Source organism: Phyllobates terribilis, unplaced genomic scaffold (genome assembly GCF_046119375.1).
Source record: "Phyllobates terribilis strain yellow unplaced genomic scaffold, ASM4611937v1 Scaffold_1__5_contigs__length_1240528914, whole genome shotgun sequence".
Lineage (NCBI taxonomy): Eukaryota > Metazoa > Chordata > Amphibia > Anura > Dendrobatidae > Phyllobates > Phyllobates terribilis.
The window spans coordinates 415,229,720-415,255,812 of NW_027362761.1; the positions used below are offsets into that span (position 1 = coordinate 415,229,720).

The 26,093-nt window shown below is 44.8% G+C and overlaps 1 protein-coding gene across 2 annotated transcripts; it reads right to left on the reverse strand.

Annotated features, from left to right (window-relative positions):
• Positions 1-1,277: 1,277 nt before the first annotated feature.
• On the reverse strand, positions 1,278-25,362 carry ARL14EPL (ARF like GTPase 14 effector protein like). 2 transcript variants are annotated; one of them, XM_073654975.1, is made up of 4 exons: positions 25,160-25,362; positions 8,361-8,461; positions 5,168-5,301; positions 1,278-2,402 (listed from the first exon to the last, which is right to left on the reverse strand). In XM_073654975.1, the coding sequence occupies exons 2-4, from the start codon at positions 8,451-8,453 to the stop codon at positions 2,177-2,179; spliced, it is 453 nt and encodes a 150-aa protein (XP_073511076.1). In that variant the 5' UTR covers positions 8,454-8,461; positions 25,160-25,362; the 3' UTR covers positions 1,278-2,176. The 2 variants fall into 2 exon arrangements, with proteins under 2 accessions (XP_073511076.1, XP_073511069.1); XM_073654968.1 differs by having other exon boundaries at positions 25,132-25,362.
• Between the last annotated feature and the right edge of the window lie 731 nt (positions 25,363-26,093).

Here is a 26,093-nt window from a genome sequence, read left to right on the forward strand (position 1 = left end):
AACCTGGAAAATTCTGCCTAAGTCCTCGTGTGCACAGAAGAACTACATGCCAGAGCCCAGAATGCAGCGCACTTACTGATCTATGGGGGGTTATGTAATACTTTAAAGAGTAACCGTAGTTTTATTTATTTTTTCATAAATCTATAATATAAGTGAAAATAAGAAACTTTGTAATATATCTTATTAGAGACATCCACTTTTCTCCTGAACTGATCTTTCATTCTCAAAATTCAAAATTCACAGGTAAAATCTGTCTTCAGTAAATACAAATTTTCCAATTAATGAGATAGGAGATGGCAGTTGGTGCTCATAAGTTCTATGTTGCTGGAGAACTCCCAATAGAATGTCTGTGTCTGCCACTTCCTCCCTCCTCTCCATAGAATTTTAAAAGCACCAACAGCCATCTCCTATCTCAGTAACGTGAACATCTTCCTTCACTGCATACAGATTTTACCCATAAATTGAGAGAAAAAGATCTGTCCAGGAGGAGAAAAAAGGCAGATTTCTCTGGTAAGATACATTACAGAGTTTCTTATTTTCCTTTATACTATTAATTTATTAAATAAAAATTACAAAGACGGTTACTTTTTAAAATGATCCCATTAAGGAAGAACACCTCCAGTAGAATATGAGACATTTTCTTTTACATACGGAGACTTGTAGAAAAAAAACAATGTATTCCTTTGTATGAGCTCAGGGGCACACAGATGTAAAGCAGGGTCTCCTAGAAGTCTGAGTTTTGTATTAAATGCCATAACAAAATCTCAACTTTACTCTCTGCTTACATGTAGATTTACACATTAGGACATTGTTAATAAAAGCGTAAAAGGCTGCCAATAAGCTATCCATTTACATAAACAGAAGTTAATGGGGTTGTTACAGAAGTGACATAACCCAAACCAGGTCAGTTCTTGTCACCGACACTTAAAGGCAACCTGTGATCATGAAAACGCAGTCTAATCTGCGGGTACCATGTTATAGAGAAGGGGGAGCAGAGTAGACTGATATATAGTTTTGTGAGAAAATATTCAGTATAATCTGTTATTCATTCATTCTAACCTCTGCTGTTTCTGATATTTTGGGTCCAGTGGATGGTCCTATCAGTGACTGACAGTCTTCGTTGTATAAGTGTGCATATAGAGATAGCTGTCAGTCACTGATAGGACCACCCACTGGACCCAAAATCTCAGAAACAGCAGAGATTAAAATGACTGAATAACAAATTATACTGAACCTTTTCTCACAAAACTCTGTATCAGTCTACTCTGCTCCCCCTGATCTATAATATGGTGCCGGCAGATTGGACTGCGTTATCATGGTGACAGGTTCTCATTAAAGTTGCTCTCACATCTATCCTTTTCAGTAAGAGTTATTGTACCACCTTTTACAAATCTTGACTATTCTTTGGGTCTGCGAAGTTTAATAGCAGCTGAACAGCAATCATTCAAACTTTTATGACTTATCTGAGTGACATACAAATCACTTTTGGGATAATTCCTACTGATTTCAAGAAATCCCAACAAAAAATGTTTTCACAAACTGCCATAAGTACTTATGTATTTTAGTGTAAGTGCATTAATGTACTTACCGATCGTGGTCTTTCCCAGTTTCCAGCGTCGCTCCGCTGCTCTTCTCGCCCACATAACCGACAACTAGACTAAGCGGCTCCAACCAAGGTTTGTGTGAGCCGGAAGTCACTTTCTCTGTGTGAGGGCTGATTCATATGTGATAATCGGTCCGACTTCGGATCCCAATACACAGGCTGGCCGCACATCTGACCCCAGGGTGACAGCTTCATAGAAATGTATGAAGCTATAACGTTTGGGTCAGGAGATGCAGGTATAGCCGTGCATTGCGATCTGACATCGGACCGATTATCACAGACATATGAATCAGCCCTAAGTCTTTGGAGGCTTGTTCTGAGGCGACATAGGCTTATATTGAAGGAAGCAACTCTGCCCCACACAACAGGCACTGAGCGAGCCGGTAAAGAAGAGGAGCGCTCAACTGGGACAGGGATGGCGCTGGAAACCGGAGAAGATGTTGATCGGTAAGAACAGCAATACACTTACACCTCATTACGTAAGTAATTAGGAAGGTTTTTAAAATAAGAATTTTGTCTGGACTTCTCCTTTAAACACACCCCTTAAATAACTCTGTATAAAGCCTTCTTCTACTAATCAGGGACATAAAACGGCAGCTTGCTAATGATGTCGCCAGCCTCGGTCTGTATTCGGTCATACACCCACTTCCTGTTGCAGCGACACTCGGGGCCACATTTGCTGGAGCCGCACTTAGGGCAAGGATAGAAGCAGCCTTCGCAGCTCTCCTCCAGGCAGTCACACAGGTCCCGGTTATTACACAGGAGTTTACCCTGCTTGTCATATTTCTTTACAGCAGCCCTGAGAAAGACAATACAGCTGTGTCAGATGATACAGGATCCCACAATCACTGGTCCTCGGTCATGTTTCACCAAACTGGCGTCATCAGGGGATCGAGGCTATAAGGAGCCGGCTCATAGACAGACTGAACTTATAAAGGTTTGGTTGTGACACCACTCTATGACCAAGCAATAGCAGCCTCCCTCCAGGGGTAGCCAACGTGCTCCCTTCAACAAACAAAAAATCATCTCCATGGTCTTAAAAATGGTGAATGTCATACATTCCCACTAGGTATCATTCATGTCAATTATACCGAGTCCCTGTAATAATAGGCATCTCCCATCGGCACCGCCCCATGGTGGGAGCAGCCGTATCCAATGATGTAAATATGAAGAGATGATACAGGATGTCACAGGTTAATCTAGTGCTACAGGCTAACAGTATTAAAGTGAATCTATCAGCAGGTTGTTGCTACCTCATCAGAGAGCAGCGTGATGTAGGCAAAGAGACCTTGAATCCAACGATGTATCACTTAGATTACTGGGTGCAGCTGTTCTGGCACAATCAGAGTTTTTAGATTTAGTAATGCAGCAGAGCTGAGAAAGCTAATACCGCCCACACCAAGCTAACCCCGCCCACACCAGGCTCTGTATGTACATTGTCTATAGACAGTGAGCTGCTTATCACAGGAGGGGGCGGAGTCAGACTACCGGTCCAAGTAATGATAAGCTCCTGGTGCTAAAACAATCATTGCAAGTAAACAACAGCACAGAGCTTGATAAGAGAGGCATCCCTGAAATCTGTGTTTTAACCCCTACCTCATGCTGTTTTCAGATTACATAGCAAAAACCTGATGACAGATTCCCTTTATTGTGACTGTATGCTGCACATTGTCTTCTCCTATGCTGTAGGACAGAATTTATACCACATTCAGTGTGATCACTTGAACAATACACTGAGAAAATCTTTCAAGATATGCAGTGGGTATATTCATAAAGTTTTATGAGCTGGCTCCTCTTACACCGCATGTCTGCCATTATGCCTCAATATTTCTTTGGAGTAGTAAAGCTTATTCCACCTCACTTACCAATTAAAGGTCATCCTGCAAAAATGCTGGTAGTGCGCTTTACATCTTTTACATTTTTTTTACAAAAGTTCAATACGGCTGTACATTTATGCAGGTTTACATGTATGCGCCATAAATGCCTCAATCAAACCAGGATGCTTTATAAACAACATAGTGTGCCTTAAAGGGAACCGGTCACATTGAACATGTAGTCTGCTCTGCATCCAGCATGTTATAGAGCTTGATGAGATGAACAGATTGGTATATAGTCTTGTGTGAAATATTCAGCATAAACTGTATTTTATTTTCTGAAATCTGTGCTCATTCTGGGCTTAGGAGTCAAAAGACCAGGGCTAACTATTGATTGACAATTATCTCTATAAACACTAAGTTTATATGCACATGTCATCTTTTAGACGCCGACATACTTACATAGATTTTATTATAGTAAGACGCTTCAGATTATGACGGATTCTTCATTTGCGACTTTTAAAAAGTCTCAAAATTTGTCATAATTGCACTCGAGTATTCTAACCTCCTCCCTAGGGCTGATCCTATGTATGCCAATTATTTTGGCACTAAAAAGTTGCAAAACAGATTACCGTGAATTCGAAAATGAAAACTATTTTTGACTTTGCTCAAAATTCAAGAACTGCATGAGCCATTCTGAAGAATTTGGTGCAAAAGAACATCAACAAATACCACAAGGCAAAAAGGAAAAGTGACTTAAAAAAACATGATCATTTGGGCCCTTAGTCATATTCTATATACACAGGTGATTCTATGAATTCATCAATCTCTCATTTTCTAACAAAATAAACTTTTGAGCTTATTTGTAAGAGTAAGTTGTCAGGAGATTCTTGCGGCCTGAACATTGGGTAGCATGAAACAAGGACAGCCTCCCTCATTACCAACATTTATGTTTTAGGCTGAGCTTCACACATCTATGCATTTTCATCTGTACTTGGACCACAATTCAGTCATTTTGTGCTGACAACCTCCCTTCAAAAAGTAGCTGGGAATAGGGAGAGAAGTCATCTGGGCAAGCACCTCGCCAGAGAAGTCGTCTGGGCGGCACCTCACCAGAGAAGTCATGAGGGCGGCACCTCGCCAGAGAAGTCATGAGGGCGGCACCTCGCAAGAGAAGTCATAAGGGTGGCACCTCGACCAGAGAAATCGTCTGGGCGGCACATCGCCGGAGAAGTCATCTGGGCGGCACCTCGCAGGAGAAGTCATCAGGGCGGCACCTCGCCAGCGAAGTCATCTGAGCGGCACCTCGCCAGAGAAGTCGTCTGGGCGACACCTCGCCAGAGAAGTTGTCTGGGCGGCACCTCGCCAGAGAAGTCATCTGGGCGGCACCTCGCCAGAGAAGTCGTCTGGGCGGCACCTCGCAGGAGAAGTCATCAGGGCGGCACCTCGCCAGAGAAGTCATCTGGGCGGCACCTCGCAGGAGAAGTCATCTGGGCGGCACCTCGCCAGAGAAGTCATCTGGGCGGCACCTCGCCAGAGAAGTCGTCTGGGCGGCACCTCGCAGGAGAAGTCATCAGGGCGGCACCTCGCCAGAGAAGTCATCTGGGCGGCACCTCGCAGGAGAAGTCATCTGGGCGGCACCTCGCCGGCTTCTTCTTGCCCATCTCAGCTGGATTGCCAAATCTCTCCCCACTCACAAATAAGAGAGAAAAAAAATGTGCCCCGTTTGACATAAACCCATAACCCTTACTTGTTGGTAGTGTAATATCCATTCATCTGAGACATGTAGGCTTTCTTCTTTTGTTTTCGAGTTTCAGGATTAAAGTCTGCAACCTGAGGGCCAGGGTTCTGAAAAGCTAAACATTTCAACTGTCTCTCAATTTGCTGGGAAAACAATAATGACAAAAGTTATAATGAATTATCTGTACCTAATGCAGCATCCTTTCCCATCCCACGCCTATATTATTATTATATTATTATTTTGAGCCTGGCATCTACTACAAAGGATATTTGCAAGAAGTTCTGTCTGTAAAACTATTGTTCTCAGCTCATTTACTTTTCAGACAATTCTGGTGAAGCTGATTGAGGGCAGATGATGGACAACCTAATCTTCATAATGTTTTTCATTTAAAGAGGTTGTCCCCTTTTAGAAAATTTGCGTTCCCAGCAGTAATTTGTTACTCATCATACCTGGGTCCAAGATTGAGTCTCTGGCATTATTGCCGATGTCCAGTAGTGGTTGCGGTGCTGACAACACTTCGACAGCATGGTAGCCAATAAGTGAGTAAACAGAACACCCCCTTCAGAGCGGCTAAGCTCAATGATTGGCTGCCGCCGTGATGTATGTGCCGCAAACAATAACAGACAGTGGGAACAGCATCAGAAACTCAGTGCTGGACCTGGGGATCGTGAGTAAAGTGCTGTTTGTTATTTTTTAATAAACTGCAACTGGAGATGAAGATTTCCTGCAAGGGAACAACTCCTATAATGCCTTTTATAGCAGAATGCCAAGCACAGTATACCGTTTTCGGAATTTCAGTTTAGAAATCTATACACTTAGCACACTGAAATGTATTGCTTTAGAGTTAGTTCCCCTTTAATGCATGACAATTTTTCCAGAATGTACTAAAAACACTCCTCCTCTCAAAAAAGAGAGACCACCTAGAAGAGTAGGCGTTTTTCATTGCTGGTCCATGAAGGCACCCAGGACCAATGCCGGGACAGTAGTGTGGCATTTGCCATGAGCATTTTAGTTAGCACTCTAAAAGGAGCACTGTGTATATGTCACACACGTGGATCGTGGACCCACTGGCATTACCCAGTAGTGCGTGGCTAAGCAGCTACCTGGTTTTTGCTAGAGCTCCTGATGGTGGAGTTAGGCTAGCGCTGCAGGTGGCCGCCAGGTACCATTCCTGGGCAGTATCCTGTACTGCCTCAGCTAACCCCAAGGGTCAGGATCGCAGTCACGGACACGGACTCGGAGTCACTGGCATGACAGGATACTAGTATAACAGATATCGGAGCCGCTACAGACGGTACGGATTCTGGATCACCAGACAGGATGGACACTGGTCTTTGTTCAGACAACACTGATTTCAGGAACAGGTTCTGGTTCTGACAACACGGGACTCAAGAACAGGTTCAGACTACACGGGTTTAAGGAACAGGTTCTGGTTCAGAGAACACAAGTTTCAGGAACAGGTTCTGGTTCAGACAACACGGGTTTCAAGGACAGGGACCTGGGAACATACTAGTTGCACAGACACTAAGTAGGGGAACTACAGGGGTTGCTCAGGCAACTCCCTACTGGTGAAGGTATCTTATATACCTGATGCCTCCCAGCTATTGGCTGGGGGCATTTGCAAAGTGTGCGCTGCCCCTTTAAAAACTGGGTGACCTGCGCTGTGTGCGCAAGCCCAGAGAAGCAGGAAGCCACAGCTGGGAACGGGGACACCGCCGCCCAGCCGGGGGGGTGAGTATGTCAGCGTCCCTGCCAGGAGGAGTGTGAAGGACGCCTGCATTGGAGTTGCAGAATATCACTAGATCCAGGGTTACTGTGTCCTTCAGTATTTCATCTTTCTTTTCGGGGGTGAGGATTTGGCCACATTATGTCCCTGTAAGTAGACAAGAGTTATCTATACATAGCATATTGCGGGTTCCTGTAGCCCATACATGTCAAACTCTGGCCCGTGGGCCAAATCTGGCCCGCAGGGTGCTTTTATTTGGCCCGCGACATCAGAACCACCACCCCTATGTGGGGCCCATTATTCGGTATGGAGGACTATTTAGTGCCCATGATACTGTATGGAGGACTATGTGGAGCCCATTATTCTGTATGAAGGACTATGTGGGGCCCATTATTCTGTATGGAGGACTATGTGGTATCCATTATCCTGTATGGAGGACTATGTGGGGCCCATTATTCTGTATGGAGGACTATGTGGGATCCATTATCCTGTATGGAGGACTATGTGGGGCCCATTATTCTGTATGGAGGACTTTGTGGAGCCATTATTCTGTATGGAGGACTATGTGGCGCCCATTATTCTGTATGGAGGACTTTGTGGGGCCATTATGCTGTATGGAGGACTATGTGGGGCCCATTTTTCTGTATGGAGGACTCTGTGGGGCCCATTATTCTGTATGGAGGACTATGTGGGGCCCATTATTCTGTATGGAGGACTTTGTGGGGCCATTAACTGTATGAAGGACTATGCGGCGCTCATAATACTGTATTGAGAACTATGTGTGGCCCATAATTCTGTATGGAGGACTATGTGGGGCCATTATTCTGTATGGAGGACTCTGTGGGGCCCATTATTCTGTATGGAGGACTATGTGGGGCTCATTATACTGTATACTGGTTGGCCCGAGACTTTGTCCAAGTTTTTCATTTTGACCCTCTGTGTGTTAGAGTTTGACATCCCTGCTGTAGCCACAGCACTGAGGTATGGTCTACTAGGGAGCAGAAGAGTAAATGTGGAATAAGTGATACATTTATGTAACTATAAGGGTGCATGCACACGGTCAGTAAACGCTGCGGATTGGACGCAGCGCACTTGCATTGCGTGCAATCCGCAACGGCCAGATGTTAAGCTATAGTGGATGGGATTTATAGAAATCCCATACCCACTATGCGTCTCCGTGCTCCTGCGGATCACCCGCAGAGACGGACATGCGGCGAGTCTTCACAGACTGCAGTGTGGCAATTTCTCTTGCGGAGACACTAGTCTCCGCAAGAGAAATTAGATCAGTGCGAAGTATTGATTGTGGTGAATTTGCATGGTTCAATGAACACATGCGGATTCACTTGCGTGCAGCGCTTTGGACGCAGAATCAAGTATGCAGCGTTCAAAGCGCTGACAGGACGCATCGTTTGCACATACCCTAAGAATTCCAGCTTGGACTGAATAAAATGACAAGATACATTGTGAAATTCCTACCAACTGCTTCAGAGGTCTGGGGTTGTCATCTTTCACAGTATCCATCTCCATGCCTTCGTGTCCATCATTATTTTTGGCCGATTTTTCACTCATTGCGATTGCTATAATATAAAAAAAAATATTTTGTTTGTAGAATATGAGGTGGAAATATCAGGTGTTTTTATTTTTTAGAAATAAATTCGTTTTGTACACAGTTCATCTTTTGTATATGCACATCCAATGGCGGATACTGAATGGAAAGCGGCTCTGTGAAATTGTGCAAGAGTCCCCCGTCCTAAAGGGGTTTTCCCTATTTGGATTTTTTATGCCAACTGGCTTTTACTAGACAAAAAAATAATAAAATCAGACTTCCCGAATCCAGTGATGCCTCACCGCTACTTCTCCTATATTTACAGGGGGTGATGTCACGACTACAACAAACGAGACCTCTTCAGTCAATTACTGGGTTCAGCAGCTTGTGCCGTCTACCTTGGCAGCATAACTGTTGAGCTTAGTGATTGACTGCAGCGGTCATGTGTGTTGTAGTCATGACATCACCACTGCAGCCTGTAAACATAAACCGGAGCAGTACCAGAGATACATCCCTGGACCTGGGGAGAATAAGTAAGTCTGATTTTATTATTTCTTCTTAGTGGAAAAGCCGATTAATTAACATATTCCATACAATGAAAACATGTTGGACATACATCTGAAAATCACAGTGCACATGTCATATAGCACACCACACAGCATGCACACAAGTACAGCACACATACCTGATAAGCATAGCACATATATCAGACACATGACACAAGCACCACACATACATTAGACACATCACACAAGCACAGCACATACATCAGACACGTCACACAAGCACAGCACATACATCAGACATGTCACACAAGCCTTGTACGCACGTCACACAAGCACTGCACACATATCTCACATGTTCCACAAGCCATGCACACACATCAGGCACGTCACACGAGCACAGTGCTGGCGCACATCACTGAAGTGCAGTATACGCATTGAACATATACAAAAGTCAAGCACAAACACCAATTACTGCACAAACCACATCATAAACATGTCAGTCACACAGCTGGGCATACTTACCACTTACAAGGCTAAACTCCAACAGGCTCAATTCAGAAGTTACAAAGCTCCGCCTACCAGTGTCATTAAGCACCACCCATTAGCCCATTAGCCCTGATAGGACCTAACCCCATTCAACCCACTCTTCAAGCTTATGTTTACTTTCCAGGGCCATACATTATGTGATGAACAGCGCGGGGCACTATTATCGGAGTCAGACCCCGTCCACTCTGGGCCTCTGCACACATCCAGTGTTTATGGAACCATTAGGGGGTTCCGACACTGTCCTCACCTTCATATGAATTGAACATGAAGAGGAAGTCAGAGATCAGCTGCAGCCCGGACTTCCTCTTCATGTTCAATTTGACAGGTGGCGGGGACAGTGACGCCAGCGTTGATTGGGTGTCGGGGTCACATGTCACAACACCGTACGAGAGCCCCGGGACCTAGAGTGCTGACACCGCGGGAACAGCACCAGCACGAGAGGTGAGTATAGGCTTTTTTATTTTATCGGGGCCAAGAGTGGGGGATGACAAGTTGTCCTAGTAATGGACAACCCCTTTAAGCCATTGACAGAGATGGCACTTGACTACCACACCATTCATATGGGGACACCCCTCAGTGTTTGCATATGACTAGTGACATCCTTGAAGGAGAGTGACTGTCATACTCAGTTTATTAGCTAAGCCCACCCCCTCCATCACTCCTGATGCACAAATGACTAGTGACATCCTTGAAGGGGAGTGACTGTCATACTCAGTTTATTAGCTAAGCCCACCCCCTCCATCACTCCTGATGCACAGACATAGAAGGACTATGAATTTTTGTGTTGGAGGAAATCTCGACAGTAGTGCTGGAAGGTGCAAAAAATTGAAAGATCAGGACAGCTGTCATAAATAAAATATAGTAGTTAATTAAAAGTAAAGCTTGTTTTAAAAAAACTAATTGTCCTTTACACACCCTTCCCTGGTCCCGCACTGAGTCTACGCCGCTGCTTCCTGTGTCTTATTGTTTGTGACACTGACGTTACATTGCCCATGCTGCGGCCAATGACAGAGCTCAGCCCGAGTATATGGTATGAGCCACTGAGCTCACTGATTGGCTGCAACACTGCACTGCAGGCAATAACCGACACCAGGAGCAGCAGCAGAGACTCAGCACTGGACCTGGGGAGGATGAGTAAAGCAGTTTGTTTTTTAAACAATATGCGCCTGGGGAGAGGAATTTTCTGAAACCAGAAAGCCATAATTATACAGTGGTAAGTGGACAGGGACATTATTCATTTTTTATCTGTCAGCAAAATACCCTGAATTATAAATATACTACTTCCATACCTGAGGATATAAAATTAATTATTATGTTCGTGTCATAAAAACTATTTTATATTAGAGCAAAAAAAATTTTCCCTAGGGGTTTGGAACCGTAAAAAATTACCGGACCACTGCAGAAAATCACAGGCCGTAACAATTCTACTGATGGTGGAATGGTGATGTTTCCTATTCCTGTCAGCACAGACCACCGGAGCCTCCTGCGCTGTATATAGATAGGTGATGGTAGGCAAGTTTGTTATTTTTTACAGCTACAAGCCTGTGGGGAATTTTTCTTTTCACCCGGACAACCCCTTTAAGGTTGCCTTACTTATCACTTAGTTCACATTCCACATCTATACATAAAAAAGATGTATATTATTAAGTACCAGGTGAATTATGCAGTTATGTTTTGTATCCAGCAGATGTCGCCATTGGGCTTTGCTTGATATTAACATAGAAGTGTAATAGACTTGTATTAGCCAATAAACAAAACTATTCACTTATTGGAACGTGAGAAGTATTTCAGCAGTCACTAGTAGATCTGTGCATATCTCTGCCTCTATTTTGCGCAAATTATTAAATAGTTTGCAAACTCATATGTGTCCATTCACATTGGATGAACCCAGGGGCCGGCCGGTGCCACAGCCAGAGCTGCTTGTCAGGGACTTATTCAGTTATCCCCATTGAGATCACAGGACAAACTGAGAGGGAGTTTATATGGAGAGGCAGAGAGCTTTTAAAACTATATGGCCAGTTTTACTTTCCTGGATCTATCTTGTTTCTTTGCATTAGCAGTGTGACCTTATATCAGACAGTAATTATATTTGTATTGGGAATTTTAGCCATGTTTTACACCCTCTACAGCGCTAAGGTATGAGATGGAGCTATACAAAATATTAAAGTGAACTATACACTACAGATATGGGGTTTTGCGTTTCATTTCCAGTCATTTCCCTTTAAACTTGTCCCCTAGGCAGAGCCATTATTGCCATAGGTAGAGGTACGTGCTGCTACCACTCATCTTGCAGCAGTTTCTCTTCCAGGACAACAAATTATCAGATCATTTCAAAATCCAAAATATTAATCCTTATTTCTGCACTGTTGCCATACAAATTAGATTATTGGCAGATTCTGTATGGTGCACTGCATGAATATGTATGACTACAATAAGAGTTAAAAAGAAATGTATAAATGCAAAAATATTTATCACATCCAAAGATTGACATTTAAAGAGTTCAGACAATTTATATTTATTTTGTCAAATGATTTTTTTGCATTTATAATATAAAAGGCCTTGTTCACATGCTGCGTTTTGCCCTGGTTTTTTTTCCTGCACGTTTTTGCTATGGAAAAAGCATAGCGTTTTACAGTAGCAGCAGGGTAAATGAGATTTCTGAAATCTCATGCACGTTACTTATTTCTTCTTTGCGGATTCGATCCATCAAAGTGTTTTTCTCAAGTTTGCAACATGTCGGTTCTTTCGGCGTTTTCACCCATTTAAATGAAAGGGGAAAAAGAAAGTTAAAAGCATCAAACACACATGTAAATTGCGTAAAAAATGTGCGTATTTTACGGAGTGTTTTCTCCTCCCAACATTCAGTTTTTTTGCTGTTGAAAAATCTGATGCAAATACTCAGCGTGTGCAATAAGTATTACAGGATTTCCTCCTGCACTTATTACTACAGCCTTCCTCACAGGCTGCACGGCAAGATGGCAGCGGATGGAGGGACTTTTCTATGTGTACTGTTCTCAATTGGAAAAGGCTGATTGACAGGTCGGGTCACATGCTGTCACATGTCCTGGTTCAGGTGCCAGGCCGCACTTTGTTTCCCACACAGTCTGCTCTTGTTGCTCTAGTGTGTATTCGGTCAAGGTTGGCTCAGGAGGATGCCCACCACCTGAATATTCAGGTAGTAAGTGCACGCTACTACCACATGCCTGCACTCAGCCTAACCCCATGACAACATCAGCTCTGCTATCATTAGGCTCTGCTGCAATTATTCTAATGTGTTCTCTGACAAACACATTTGCTGTACCAAGATGCTGTTTGTATACTCGGCTCTGCTACATCAAATTGCCATTCCGGCTCTGCTGTTCAAAGGTGGCGTCCACACACTAAGCTCTACTATAGATATGCAATGGTGCTTGTCTGTCAATTTAGCTCTGCTATACCTCAGTACCTGCCTACCAATTAAGCTCTGCTATACGTAAGTACCTGCCTACCAATTAAGCTCTGCTATACGTAAGTACCTGCCTACCAATTAAGCTCTGCTATACGTAAGTACTTGCCTACCAATTAAGCTCTGCTATACGTAAGTACTTGCCTACCAATTAAGCTCTGCTATACGTAAGTACTTGCCTACCAATTAAGCTCTGCTATACGTAAGTACCTGCCTACCAATTAAGCTCTGCTATACGTAAGTACCTGCCTACCAATTAAGCTCTGCTATACGTAAGTACCTGCCTACCAATTAAGCTCTGCTACTCGAAGGTGCTGTCTGCACACTCAGCTTTGCTGTTTCAAGGTACCTGTCTGTCTACACGACTACTGTTTAAGGTGCTGTCTGCACACTAACTATACTATATCAGGGTGCTTGGTATTAAAGTATGTGCGGATAGGTACTGAAACACATTACCTGCTCAGTGAGTTCTCGAGCGGTGCATATTATGTCTTAGCACTTCCATCCAGACACAAGAAATATCAGGGGAATGGAACTCGTATTGTACAGACAGTATTTATGACCCCAGAGATACCTGGTAATTTTACACTCCAATTGGGAATTATGTATAATTATTACGCCCTGTAACACTAAACAGTAAGAACATCTGCTGTGCTGTGATGAGCAATAGCAAAGATAACATTCCGAAAGATTATGTATGTACTCATTTCTGGAAAGTCAGCTAGTAATGTCTGTTAAAGGGGTTGTCCATGTTTGAGAGCAGTCTGCAGTCACTCTATGTGACCACAGACTTCTGATTCGTGACAGCGTGCTTTCAGGGTTCCTCGGTATCGCCAGTGCAAGGGGTCACATAACCAACCATATGTATGCGATTTACATAGATGCAGTCACATGCCGACTAGTCTCATCCAGATTCTCTCAATAGAAGTGAAATGAGAGAAGCCGAAAGCGTTGGCGTATGACCCCTCGCTCGCACCGGCAGTACCGGGGAATCGTGACACAGAGTCCGCATCACACACCGTCACCATTCAGAATCCTACAGTCACAAAGAGGAGCTGCTGGCTTTGTTCTCATACCTGGACAACCCCTTTAATCTCTCTCCTTTACCTTTCCTTCACTTCTTAGGATCTTGGCTAACATTTTATTAAGTTGTCTGATATTTTTTTCTTTCTAGGTAATAGAACTTTCTGGTAGTAAAACAAAATATTCATCACAGAGGAAATGTCCTAGATACTTGTGAGAACAGCACAATCATGAAATCTGTCATTTCTAACCACTGCTTTTTTCCCAGAATGATAGTGCTCTATAAAGTGCTCAGACCCCTTTGACACAGCCTACAGATTTCTGGTACTAGTGATATTCAATACTAACTAAGGAGCATCCTATCGCAGGAGCGAAGTGTGATATTGAAGTGATGAAGGGATTACAGGGTTAAGTCTGGTTGTAGGACTGAAAAATATAAAGTGTGAAAAACAAAAAAAAACCTTTTCTCTTACAGAATATTTTATTATGGAAAGAAAAAAAAACCTTTTTCATTATTAGTAAAGATAAAGACGCATCTGCAGTGATTCATCTATAAAGTCATAATGTTATGTATTCCAAAAGGAGATGCTACGAAAGTACTAACAGAATGTCCCTGTTTTGTTCACTTTTTTGCAAACTAGGTGAAATATAGGTGTATTGTTTTCTGTTATCCTCAATATTAGTTTTTTGATTGATAGTATGCATATAAATAACTTTTTGTTATAAAACTAAACCTTGCAATTGTTTCTGGAAAATATACAGGCTGATAGATGGATGGATAGATATATAGATAGATGGATAGATAGATACCGTATTTTTCGGACTATAAGATGCACCAGACCAAAAGACGCACCTAGGTTTTAGAGGAGGAAAATAGAAAAAAAAATTAAGCAAAAAATGTGGTCATGATGCCCTGTTATGGGGGAGGGGGTCTGCTGCTTACACTGGTATTGGGGTAATGTCCCCCAATTCTGTTAATATCCTCCATCCTGGTATGTATGGCCCTTCCTTCCTGGTATACGTGGCCCTCATCCCCATCCTGGTATACATGGCACCCCTCATCCCCATCCTGGTATACGTGGCCCTCATCCCCATCCTGGTATACATGGCACCCCTCAACCCCATCCTGGTATACGTGGCCCTCGTCCCCATCCTGGTATACGTGGCCCTCATCCCCATCCTGGTATACATGGCACCCCTCACCCCCATCCAGATATACGTGGCCCTCATCTCCATCCTGGTATGCATGGCATCCCAATCCCCTATTCTAGTATGCATGGCACCCCTTGATCCCACATCCTGGCACCTGGCATGCATGGCACTCCTAGATCCCCCATCCTGGCATGCATGGCACCCCTTGATCCCCCTCCTGGTATCCATGGCACCCCTTGACCCCCATCCTGGTATGCATGGCACCCCTTGATCCTGGTATGCATGGCACCTTTTGATCCTGGTATGCATGGCACCCCTTGATCCCCCATCCTGGTATGCATGGCACCCCTTGATCCCTTGATCCTGGTATGCATGGCACCTCTTGATCCTGGTATGCATGGCACCCCTTGATCCCCCATCCTGGTATGCATGGCACCCCTTGATCCTGGTATGCATGGCACCCCTTGATCCTGGTATGCATGGCACCCCTTGATCCCCCATCCTGGTAAGCATGCCACCTCTTGATCCCCCATCCTGGTATGCATGGCACCCCTTGATCCTGGTATGCATGGCACCCCTTGATCCCCCATCCTGGTATGCGTGGCACCCCTTGATCCCCCATCCTGTTAAGCATGCCACCTCTTGATCCCCCATCCTGGTATGCATGGCACCCCTTGATCCTGGTATGCATGGCACCCCTTGATCCCCCATCCTGGTATGCATGGCACCCTTTGATTCCCCATCCTGGTATGCATGACACCCCTTGATCATGGTATGCATGGCACCCCTTGATCATGGTATGCATGGCACCCCTTGATCTTGGTATGCTTGGCACCCCTTGATCCTGGTATGCATGACACCCCTTGATCATGGTATGCATGGCACCCCTTGATCATGGTATGCATGGCACCCCTTGATCTTGGTATGCTTGGCACCCCTTGATCCTGGTATGCATGGCACCCTTTGATTCCCCATCCTGGTATGCATGGCACCCTTTGATTCCCCATCCTGGTATGCATGGCACCCCTTGATTCCCCATCCTGGTATGCATGGCACCCCTTGATTCCCCATCCTGGTATGCATGGCACCCCTTGATCCCCCATCCTGGTATGCATGACACCCCTTGATCCTCCATCCTGGTATGCATGACAACCATTGATCCTGGTATGCATGGCACCCCTTGATCCTGGTATGCTTGGCACCCCTTGATCCTGGTATGCATGGCACCCCTTGATCCCCCATCCTGGTATGCATGCTACCCCTTGATCCCCCATCCTGGTATGCATGGCACTCCTTGATTCTGGTATGCTTGCTACCTCTTGATCCTGGTATGCATGGCACCCCTTGATCACCCATCCTGGTATGCATGCTACCCCTTGATCCCCCATCCTGGTATGCGTGGCACCCCTTCATCCTTGCATGCTTGGTACCCCTTGATCCTGGTATGCATGGCACCCCTTGATCCTGGTATGCATGGCACCCCTTGATCCCCCATCCTGGTATGCATGGCACCCCTTAATCCTGGTATGCATGGCACCCCTTAATCCTGGTATGTATGGCACCCCTTGATCCTGGTATGCATGGCACCCCTTTATCCTGTTATGCATGGCACCCAATTATCCTGGTATGCATGGCACCCCTTGATTCCCCCATCCTGGTATGCTTGTCACCCTCTGATCCCCATCACGCTGCCCACAAAAAAATAAACAATTATACTCACCTCCTCTCTCCTCCAGCGCTGCGTCCCATTGATCCCCCATCCTGGTATGCATAGCACCCCTTGATCCCCCATCCTGGTATGCATGGCACCCCTTGATCCTGGTACGGATGGCACCCCTTGATCCCCCATCCTGGTATGCATGACACCCCTTTATCCTGGTATGCTTGGTACCCCTTGATCCTGGTATGCATGGCACCCCTTGATCCTGGTATGGATGGCACCCCTTGATCCCCCAATCCTGGTATGCATGGCACCCCTTGATCCTGGTATGCTTGGTACCCCTTGATCCTGGTATGTATGGCACCCATTGATCCTGGTATGCATGGCACCCCTTGATCCCCCATCCTGGTATGCATGGCACCCCTTGATCCTGGTATGCATGGCACCCCTAGATCCTGGTATGCATGGCACCCCTTGATTCTGGTATACATGATCCTGGTATGCTTGGTACCCCTTGATCCTGGTATGCATGGCACCCTTCTTCCTGGTATGTATGGCACCCCTAGATCCTGGTATGCATGGCACCCCTAGATCCTGGTATGCATGGCACCCCTTGATTCTGGTATGCATGGCACCCCTTGATTCTGGTATGCATGGCACCCCTTGATCCTGGTATGCTTGGTACCCCTTGATCCTGGTATGCATGGCACCCCTTGATCCCCCATCCTGGCATGCATGGCACCCCTTGATCCCCCATCCTGGTATGCATGGCACACCTTGATTCTGGTATGCATGGCACCCCTTGATCCCCCATCTTGGTATGTATGACACCCCTTGATCCTGGTATGCATGGAACCCCTTGATCCTGGTATGCCTGGCACCCCTTGATCTTGGTATGCTTGGCACCCCTTGATCCTGGTATGCATGGCACCCCTTGATCCTGGTATGCATGGCACCCCTTGATCCCCCATCCTGGTATGCATACTACCCCTTGATCCCTCATCCTGGTATGCATAGCACCCTTGATCCTGGTATGCTTGGTACTTCTTGATCCTGGCATGCATGGCACCCCTTGATCCCCCATCCTGGTATGCATGCTACCCCTTGATCCCCCTTCCTGGTATGCATGGCACCCCTTGATCCTGGCATGCTTGGTACCCCTTGATCCTGGTATGCATGGCACTCCTTGATCCTGGTATGCATGGCACCCCTTGATCCTGGTTTGTAAGGTACCCCTTGATCCCCCATCCTGGTATGCATGGCACCCCTTGATCCTGGTATGCAAAGCACCCCTTGATCCTGGTATGTATACATCCCTTGATCCTGGTATGCATGGCACCCCTTGATCCTGGTATGCATGGCACCCCTTGATCCTGGTATGCATGGCACCCATTGATCCCCCATCCTGGTATGCATGGCACCCCTTGATTCCTCCATCCTGGTATGCATGGCACCCCTGTTCCTGGTATGCATGGCACCCCTTGATTCCCCCATCCTGGTATGCATGGCACCCCTGTTCCTGGTATGCATGGCACCCCTCCATCCTGGTATGCTTGTCACCCTCTGATCCCCATCACGCTGCCCACAAAAAATAAACAATCATACTCACCTCCTCTCTCCTCCAGTGCTGCGTCCCATTGATCCCCCATCCTGGTATGCATGGCACCACTTAATTACCCCATCCTGGTATGCATGGCACCCCTTGATCCTGGTATGCATGGCACCCCTTGATCCTGGTATGCATGGCACCCCTTGATCCTGGTATGCATGGCACCCCTTGATCCTGGCATGCTTGGCACCCCTTGATCTTGGCATGCTTGGCACCCTTTGATCCTCTTATGCATGGCACCCCTTGATCCCCCATCCTGGTAAGCATGCTACCCCTTGATCCCCCATCCTGGCATGCATGGCACCCCTTGATCCTGGTATGCTTCGTACCCCTTGATCCTGGTATGCATGGCACCCCTTGATCCTGGTATGCATGGCACCCCTTGATCCTGGTATGCATGGCACCCCTTGATCCCCCATCCTGGTATGCATGCTACCCCTTGATTCCCCATCCTGGTATGCATGGCACCCCTTGATCCTGGTATGCATGGCACCCCTTGATCCCCCATCCTGGTATGCATGCTACCCCTTGATTCCCCATCCTGGTATGCATGGCACCCCTTGATCCTGGTATGCATGGCACCCCTTGATCCTCCATCCTGGTATGCATGGCACCCCTTGATCCCCCATCCTGGTATGCATGCTACCCCTTGATTCCCCATCCTGGTATGCATGGCACCCCTTGATCCTGGTATGCATGGCACCCCTTGATCCTCCATCCTGGTATGCATGGCACCCCTTGATCCTGGTATGCATGTCACCCCTTGATCCTGGTATGCATGGCACCCCTTGATCCTGTTATGCATGGCACCCCTTGATCCCCCATCCTGATATGCATGGCACCCCTTGATCCTGGTATGCTTGGTACCCCTTGATCCTGGTTTGAATGGCACCCCTTGATCCTGGTATGCATGGCACCCCTTGATCCCCCATCCTGGTATGCATGGCACCCCTTGATCCTGTTATGCATGGCACCCCGCTTCCTGGTATGCTTGGCACCCCTTGATCCTGGTATGCATGGCACCCCTTGATTCTGGCATGCATGGTATCCCTTGATCCTGGTATGTATGGCACCCCTTGATCCTGGTATGCATGGCACCCCTTGATCCTGGTATGCATGGCACCCCTTGATCCTGGTATGCATGGCATCCCTTGATCCTTGTATGCATGGCACCCATTGATCCCCCATCCTGGTATGCATGGCACCCCTCCATCCTGGTATGCTTGGCACCCCTTGATCCTGGTATGCTTGGCACCCTTTGATCCCCATCACGCTGCCCACAAATAAAAAATCATACTCACCTCCTCTGTCCTCCAGCGCTGCGTCCCGCTCTGCTGCCGAAACTCTCACTGTGTGAGCCGCGCATGGCATCCCTGCCATGAGCCCTGACACAGTGAAGTGCTGTGCTGGAATAGTCACTGCTCCCCATGCCAGGACTGTGTGTGTGGGAGCAGTAACCATTCAGTCTCTTCAATAGCGCGCACACTGTAGCCGCAGCGCGGCTCTTGCTGCTTCTCTGTGGTCTGTGTGCCCGCTATTAAAGTCCATGAATATTCACTACAACCCATGGAAGGAAAATGAATAATCATTGCTCTCCACGCCCATGGGCGAGGGGCGCAGGGAATATTCATCTCCTTTAGCAGCGGCACAGCATAGGCTGCAGCAGCCGGCTGCTGCCTCCTGTGCCCCGCTCAACTTCCGCTGCCTCTTCCCCCCCACCCACCCCAGCACCCACAGCTACAGTATATAGGTATATATATTTGGACTATAAGACGCACCTCCCACTTTCCTCCAAAATTTTGGAGGAAAAAAGTGTGTCTTATAGTCCGAAATATACGGTATATGGATGGATAGATAGATAGATAGATAAGATATATGGATAGATAGATATATGGATAGATAGATATATGGATAAATATAGATAGATAGGTATATGGATATAGATGGCTAGATAGGGTACAGATAGGTAGATAGATGGATACTGTAGATAGATAGTGTGAGGCAGTGACCGGGATCGTATATAAGGGACGTTGTATCTCCCCCAGAATGTGTACAAAGACCTATTAAATCCATTGGAGTACATTGCAGTCACAAACTCACCTTCGGCTGCAATGCAGGAATGAAGGTGAGCATTGACCTGGTCAGGCTATCTGGCTAAGGCAGATTAAGTAAAACCTGGCAGGGCCTTCATTTCTTGGGGGAGGCTACAGGAGGCAGTGGGGCGGCCTCCTCCCTCCAACCTGGGTTTTCCAGTGGCTCTTGCCACAGGTCCTTTGAAAACCCCTGCATTAAGGATTAGTGTTGTTCAGTATTGGAACCTGCTAGGAGCGTAGCAGGAAAGTTCAGCAGAATTGAGTGTGGCTGAAGCCACGCCTGGGAAGGCTCTGCACCTGACAGGCTCTGAGCGGCCCAGCGCGGCCGTTGTCCCCGGCAACTGTTGTTTATGGACTCGTGTTATCCCAGCTGCAAACCGGAGCACTTTTCTGTTTACCCGTGAGTTGCTGAATAAAGCTGTTTATGTTGGACTTGCTTGGGTCACTGCCTCAGTTACTGCACGGTGTGAACACCGCCGCCTTACAATAGACGGAAAGATAGATACATAGATATGTAGATATATGGATATAGATTGATAGATAGATAGATAGATAGATAGATAGATAGATAGATAGATACTGGGTGCTTGACAAAGACCGTGTTGTGAGGTTGAAACGTTGCACCACTTGGTGCTGGATTAAAGTCCACAATTTTTCCTTGAACTGGAGTGCTGCCTGATTTTTTCCATTTAGATAGATAGATACTGGGGGAAGAAGAAAGTGCCGCGGCCATAGCAACGCAATATGTCAGTGTCTACTACAGACTAAGATGAGCCTGATATGTCATGGACCCCAATACCCCATCCTGGATGTGTCCCTATCACCATCCCCCATTATTTTACCACTTTCTTTGGCAATGCTAACATGTACTTAGTCCTGCCAATAAAGCACATTTGATTTGATAGATAGATCGATAGATAGATACACAAAAGATAGATAGATAAATGGATAGATATATGGATAGATAGATGCACAATAGATGATAGATAGATACTGTAGATATATAGATATAGATAGATATATGGATATAGATGGATAGATAATAGATAGATGTACAGATAAGGGATAGATAGATACTGTAGATAGATAGACAGATAGATATATGGATAGATAGATAGATAGATGGATAGATATATGGATAGATAGATAGATAGATGGATAGATATATGGATAGATAGATAGATAGATAGATAGATAGATAGATAGATATTAGATAGATGGGTGGATAGATTCAATTTTTCTTTCTATACATCTTCATGTCTGTTATTTTCTATATTGTACAAATATGTTGTAAAAGAAAACAATTGATAACATACCACTGTTGCCTAACTATTAACAATTTCAGTATTACTGATATTTTATACTCCTATAAAATATAAAAATATGCCATAAAATGAAAATAAAGATGATAATAATCAGAAGATCATGAAACTTTTTTTTTACAAATTGAAATGCACAACAACCCATTGAGCTTGGTGCATTGTATTAAACTGCACTCACCTGCTGAAATAATCACGTGCATCTTTACATAAATGGATATTTTCTATTCAATACACCTTTCTCTGTTTTAAATACCTTACAAAAACATAATCTCAGCAGATATCCACATATCTATATTTCTTTTACTGAAGATAAACATTTATCACTTTTTTTCTGGTGACAACAAATTTGAGATTTGTTATCCCCAGAGCACCCAGAGAATTATAGGTACCTGTCATGGAGCAGTGGACGTGTAGCCGATCATAAGGTTTGTACTGAATTAAAAAAGAACCGACTTTTATGGTGTGAAATGATTCAAAGACTGTATCATACATATTGTGTCATTTCATGGCATTAATTATTGAATTTAAACTCTATCTCTATCTATCTATCTAAAAAAAATATAGATCCAAAGCAGCACAAGAAAAAAGTTTTTTTGAAAAAAGGTGCAAAGCCCCCCAGGTACACACCAGTCCTTTAAATATCCACGAAAAAGAATGGAGGCAGCACTCAGACTGATGATGAAAAAAATTGTCTTTTAATAGCCCATGTGGCACAGCCACATCTATCTATCTATCTATCTATCTATCTATCTATCTATCTATCTATCTATCTATCTATCTATCTATCTATCTATCTATCTATCTCTATCTATCCATATATCTATCTATCTCACATCTATCTATCTATCTATCTATCTATCTATCTATCTATCTATCTATCTATCCATCCATCCATCCATCCATCCATCCATCTATCTATCTATCTTGCAGGAGATCCAGTGGATGGTGACATACCTGTGGATTCTCTTCACCTTTTCTCTTTCATGTGAAGTAACAATAGAGATGTAGATCCTTGTAGGGTGGAGACAGCCGTGCCAGTGTTTATTGAGGATGGCTCTCCTGAGGATACCTGCATTTATTGCCAGATGGCCCCAACAGTCGCATTACCTAACCCCTCTGTGTAACCAGATACAATTATGTCACTGTTTTATAGTGACAGTATTTATATATTTTACTATTGGTAAATCCATATATTTAGGTGTGAGCTGCATAAAGATGTTATCTATTATTAAAAGGAACAGTGTTGTGCCCTTTTCAGAGTGTACTGTTCAAGAAGCAACAATCATCAAATTAAAGGAAGAAAACAAGTGTACATAAAGAAATAATGGGACGTTAGATCAGGATATCAACAGGTAATGGAACGCTAGATCAGGGGTTCACACCACAAGGAATTTTTTTAACACTTATATTAGATAAAAATGCAAAATGAAATTGCATGTAACCTCCTATATTGTAGTAGACAGTTCTTCCTACGCCTCTCAGCATAAAAAAACACCATAGCAAGTGCTCTGACAAAATTAAATGGGCAGGGTCATGATAAGGAATGCCCCTAATAGGCCTTTTTATCTGCCAATGATGCAAAATAGCTCTCCCTCAGAAGGAAAATAATTATTTCTCTTGTGTCAATGCCAGCAGGCCATGTAAATGCTATGGAGCTCATGAGTAGAGGGGGTCTGGTGCCCATGACTTTTAGGTTCTCGCCTCTGCCCCTACCCGGCCTTCACTTACTTCTCCTGACACTCAACCGTACATGTACAGCAGAAATTGTAATGATTTGTATGGAGTGGGCTCAAGCAGTTGCCGGCTGTTTTGCACAGACACCCTCCAGTAACTTCAGTGATTGCAGCTACAGGTGCTTCTCACTAAATTAGAATATCATCAAAAAGTTAATTTATTTCAGTTCTTCAATAAAAAAAGTAAAACTCATATATTATATAAAGTCATTACAAACAGAGTGATCTATTTCAAGTGTTTATTTCTGTTAATGTTGATGATTATGGCTTACAGTCAATGAAAACACAAAAGTCATTATCTCAGTAAACTAGAATAATTAACAAAAAACACCTGCAAAGGCTTCCTACGCATTTAAAAGAGGTCCCTTAGTCTGTTTCAGTAGGCTCCACAATCATGGGGAAGACAGCTGACTTGACAGATGTCCAGAAGGCAGTCATTGACACATTAAGTAAATGCAAAGTAAATTTTGCATTTCATTTGGAAATCAAGGTCCCAGAGTCTGGAGGAAGAGTGGAAAGGCCACAATCCAAGCTGCTTGAGGTCTAGTGTGAAGTTTCCACAATCAGTGATAGTTTGGGGAGCCATGTCATCTGCTGGTGTAGGTCCACTGTGTTTTATCAAGACCAAAGTCAGCGCAGCCGTCTACCAGGAAATTTTAGAGCACTTCATTCTTCCCTCTGCCGACAAGCTTTTTGGAGATGGAAATGTCATTCTCCAGCAGGACTTGGCACCTGTCCACACTGCCAAAAGTACCAATACCTGGTTTAAAAACAACAGTATCACTGTGCTTGATTGGCCAGCAAACTCGCCTGACCTTAACCCCATAGAGAATCTATGGGGTATTGTCAAGAGGAAGATGAGAGACACCAGACCCAACAATGCAGACGAGCTGAAGGCTGCTATCAGAGCAACCTGGGCTTCCATAACACCTCAGCAGTGCCACAGGCTGATTGCCTCCATGTCACGCCGCATTGATGCAGTAATTGATGCAAATGGAGCCCCGACCAAGAATTGAGTGCATTTACTGAATATACATTTCAGTAGGCCAACATTTCGGATTTTAAAAACATTTTTCAAGCTGTTGTTATAAAGTATTCTAATTTACTGAGATAATGACTTTTGTGTTCTCATTGGCTGTAAGCCATAATCATCAAAATTAACAGAAATAAACACTTGAAATAGATCACTCTGTTTGTAATGACTCTATATAATATATGAGTTTCACTTTTTGTATTGAAGAACTGAAATAAATTAACTCTTTGATGATATTCTAATTTAGTGAGAGGCACCTGTACATTTGCCCACAACAGTTTATCCCCAGTAGATGCTGCTATGGTGAACAGTGTCCTTGACATCTTAATTGATTAGACTAAGCAGTGGGGGCTTCTATGACCCTCATTGAGCCCCTGAAACACAATAACAGGATGGGTTGGTTAATGGCAGTTGTGGACCCAACTGGGATCTTAGCTATGGGCCCTCAGTTATCTATGTCCACTCCTGCCTGTGCAAACACAAATTAGAAGCTTTACTAAGTATATTAGTTAAAGGGAGACAGAAAAAATCAAATTGGACCTTATTAAAAAATGCCTTGTTTTTCTGAAATAAACTCACTTTCATCATTGATGTGATTTTTTAGTACCTGTTGATCTGGGTCTTCCCAATGTTTGCTGCTAACAAGGTTGTGCATGCACAGTAACAGGTTCCCTGTGGAAGTCCTCTTCTATATTGAGTGGTGCAGGATCTGGTCATGGGCAATGATCATCTGCTCTGGGGCCTGAATAACAGATCTGTGCAGGTGCAGAACAGCTCTGCTGTGCACCGCTCTACACTGCAGGCTTACTGTGAAGCAGCAGCACAACACAGGGTTTATTTAGTTCAGCCGCTCTTATCTAGCTTCTCCCTTTGCCTGTGCTCAAGGAGAGATAAGAAGTGTGAAATGTCTTTAATTTGGAATTATCTTGCTTCCCAGAGATTGGGCTGTGGACTTTCTGTTTTAATTCAAGTTGATTTTTTTTTAAATATGACATGAACTGGTTACAATTATTTTTACACAAACCCTCCATTTCACAGGTTCAGGTCTCTAATACATGAACATCACCAAACACTAAGACTGCCAGGGTTTTACTGCTGCCATCTTCAGTTGTTGCCTTTACTTTTATCCTCAGTAAGTAAAACGCATGTGTGTCACCCTGGCCTGGATGCCACAAATATAATAAAGCTGTGTCTGAGAGCAAGGGGGAGGTTCTCTGGTCACGGGAACATTAGCATGCAATACCTCCTGTCTCAGGCCAGTAGGGGGAGCAGGCTGCCCCTATAAAAGCTGGAACTGGGGGCAGGGTTAGGGAGAACTGGACGACCTGTCTCTGGATTGAGAGGTGTCCCAGAGCAGTGAGGGACAGTTGTATTGCACCCTAAGAGGACGTGTGGCAGTAGGAGAGCCACAAGCCAGGGACAAGAGGTGAAGTACGCCTGTCCTGGCAGATAAAGAACCAAATTTACCAGACTTTGGCGTCTGAGGCTGTGAGGATTTCACGTCCTACAGCAGATAACCAGTCCGCAGGGGACTGTACTTT

Bases quoted from the DNA above. Each gene is read 5' to 3' on its own strand.
- ARL14EPL (XM_073654968.1), bottom strand. From the start codon at position 25,207: ATGCACAACCTTGTTAGCAGCAAACATTGGGAAGACCCAGATCAACAG. The intron at 5,302-8,360 runs GTAGGAATTTCA...TTGTTTTCCCAG, and splicing joins CCAGACCTCTGAAGCAGTTG to CAAATTGAGAGACAGTTGAA. The intron at 2,403-5,167 runs GTAAGGGTTATG...TGTCTTTCTCAG, and splicing joins GGATATTACACTACCAACAA to GGCTGCTGTAAAGAAATATG.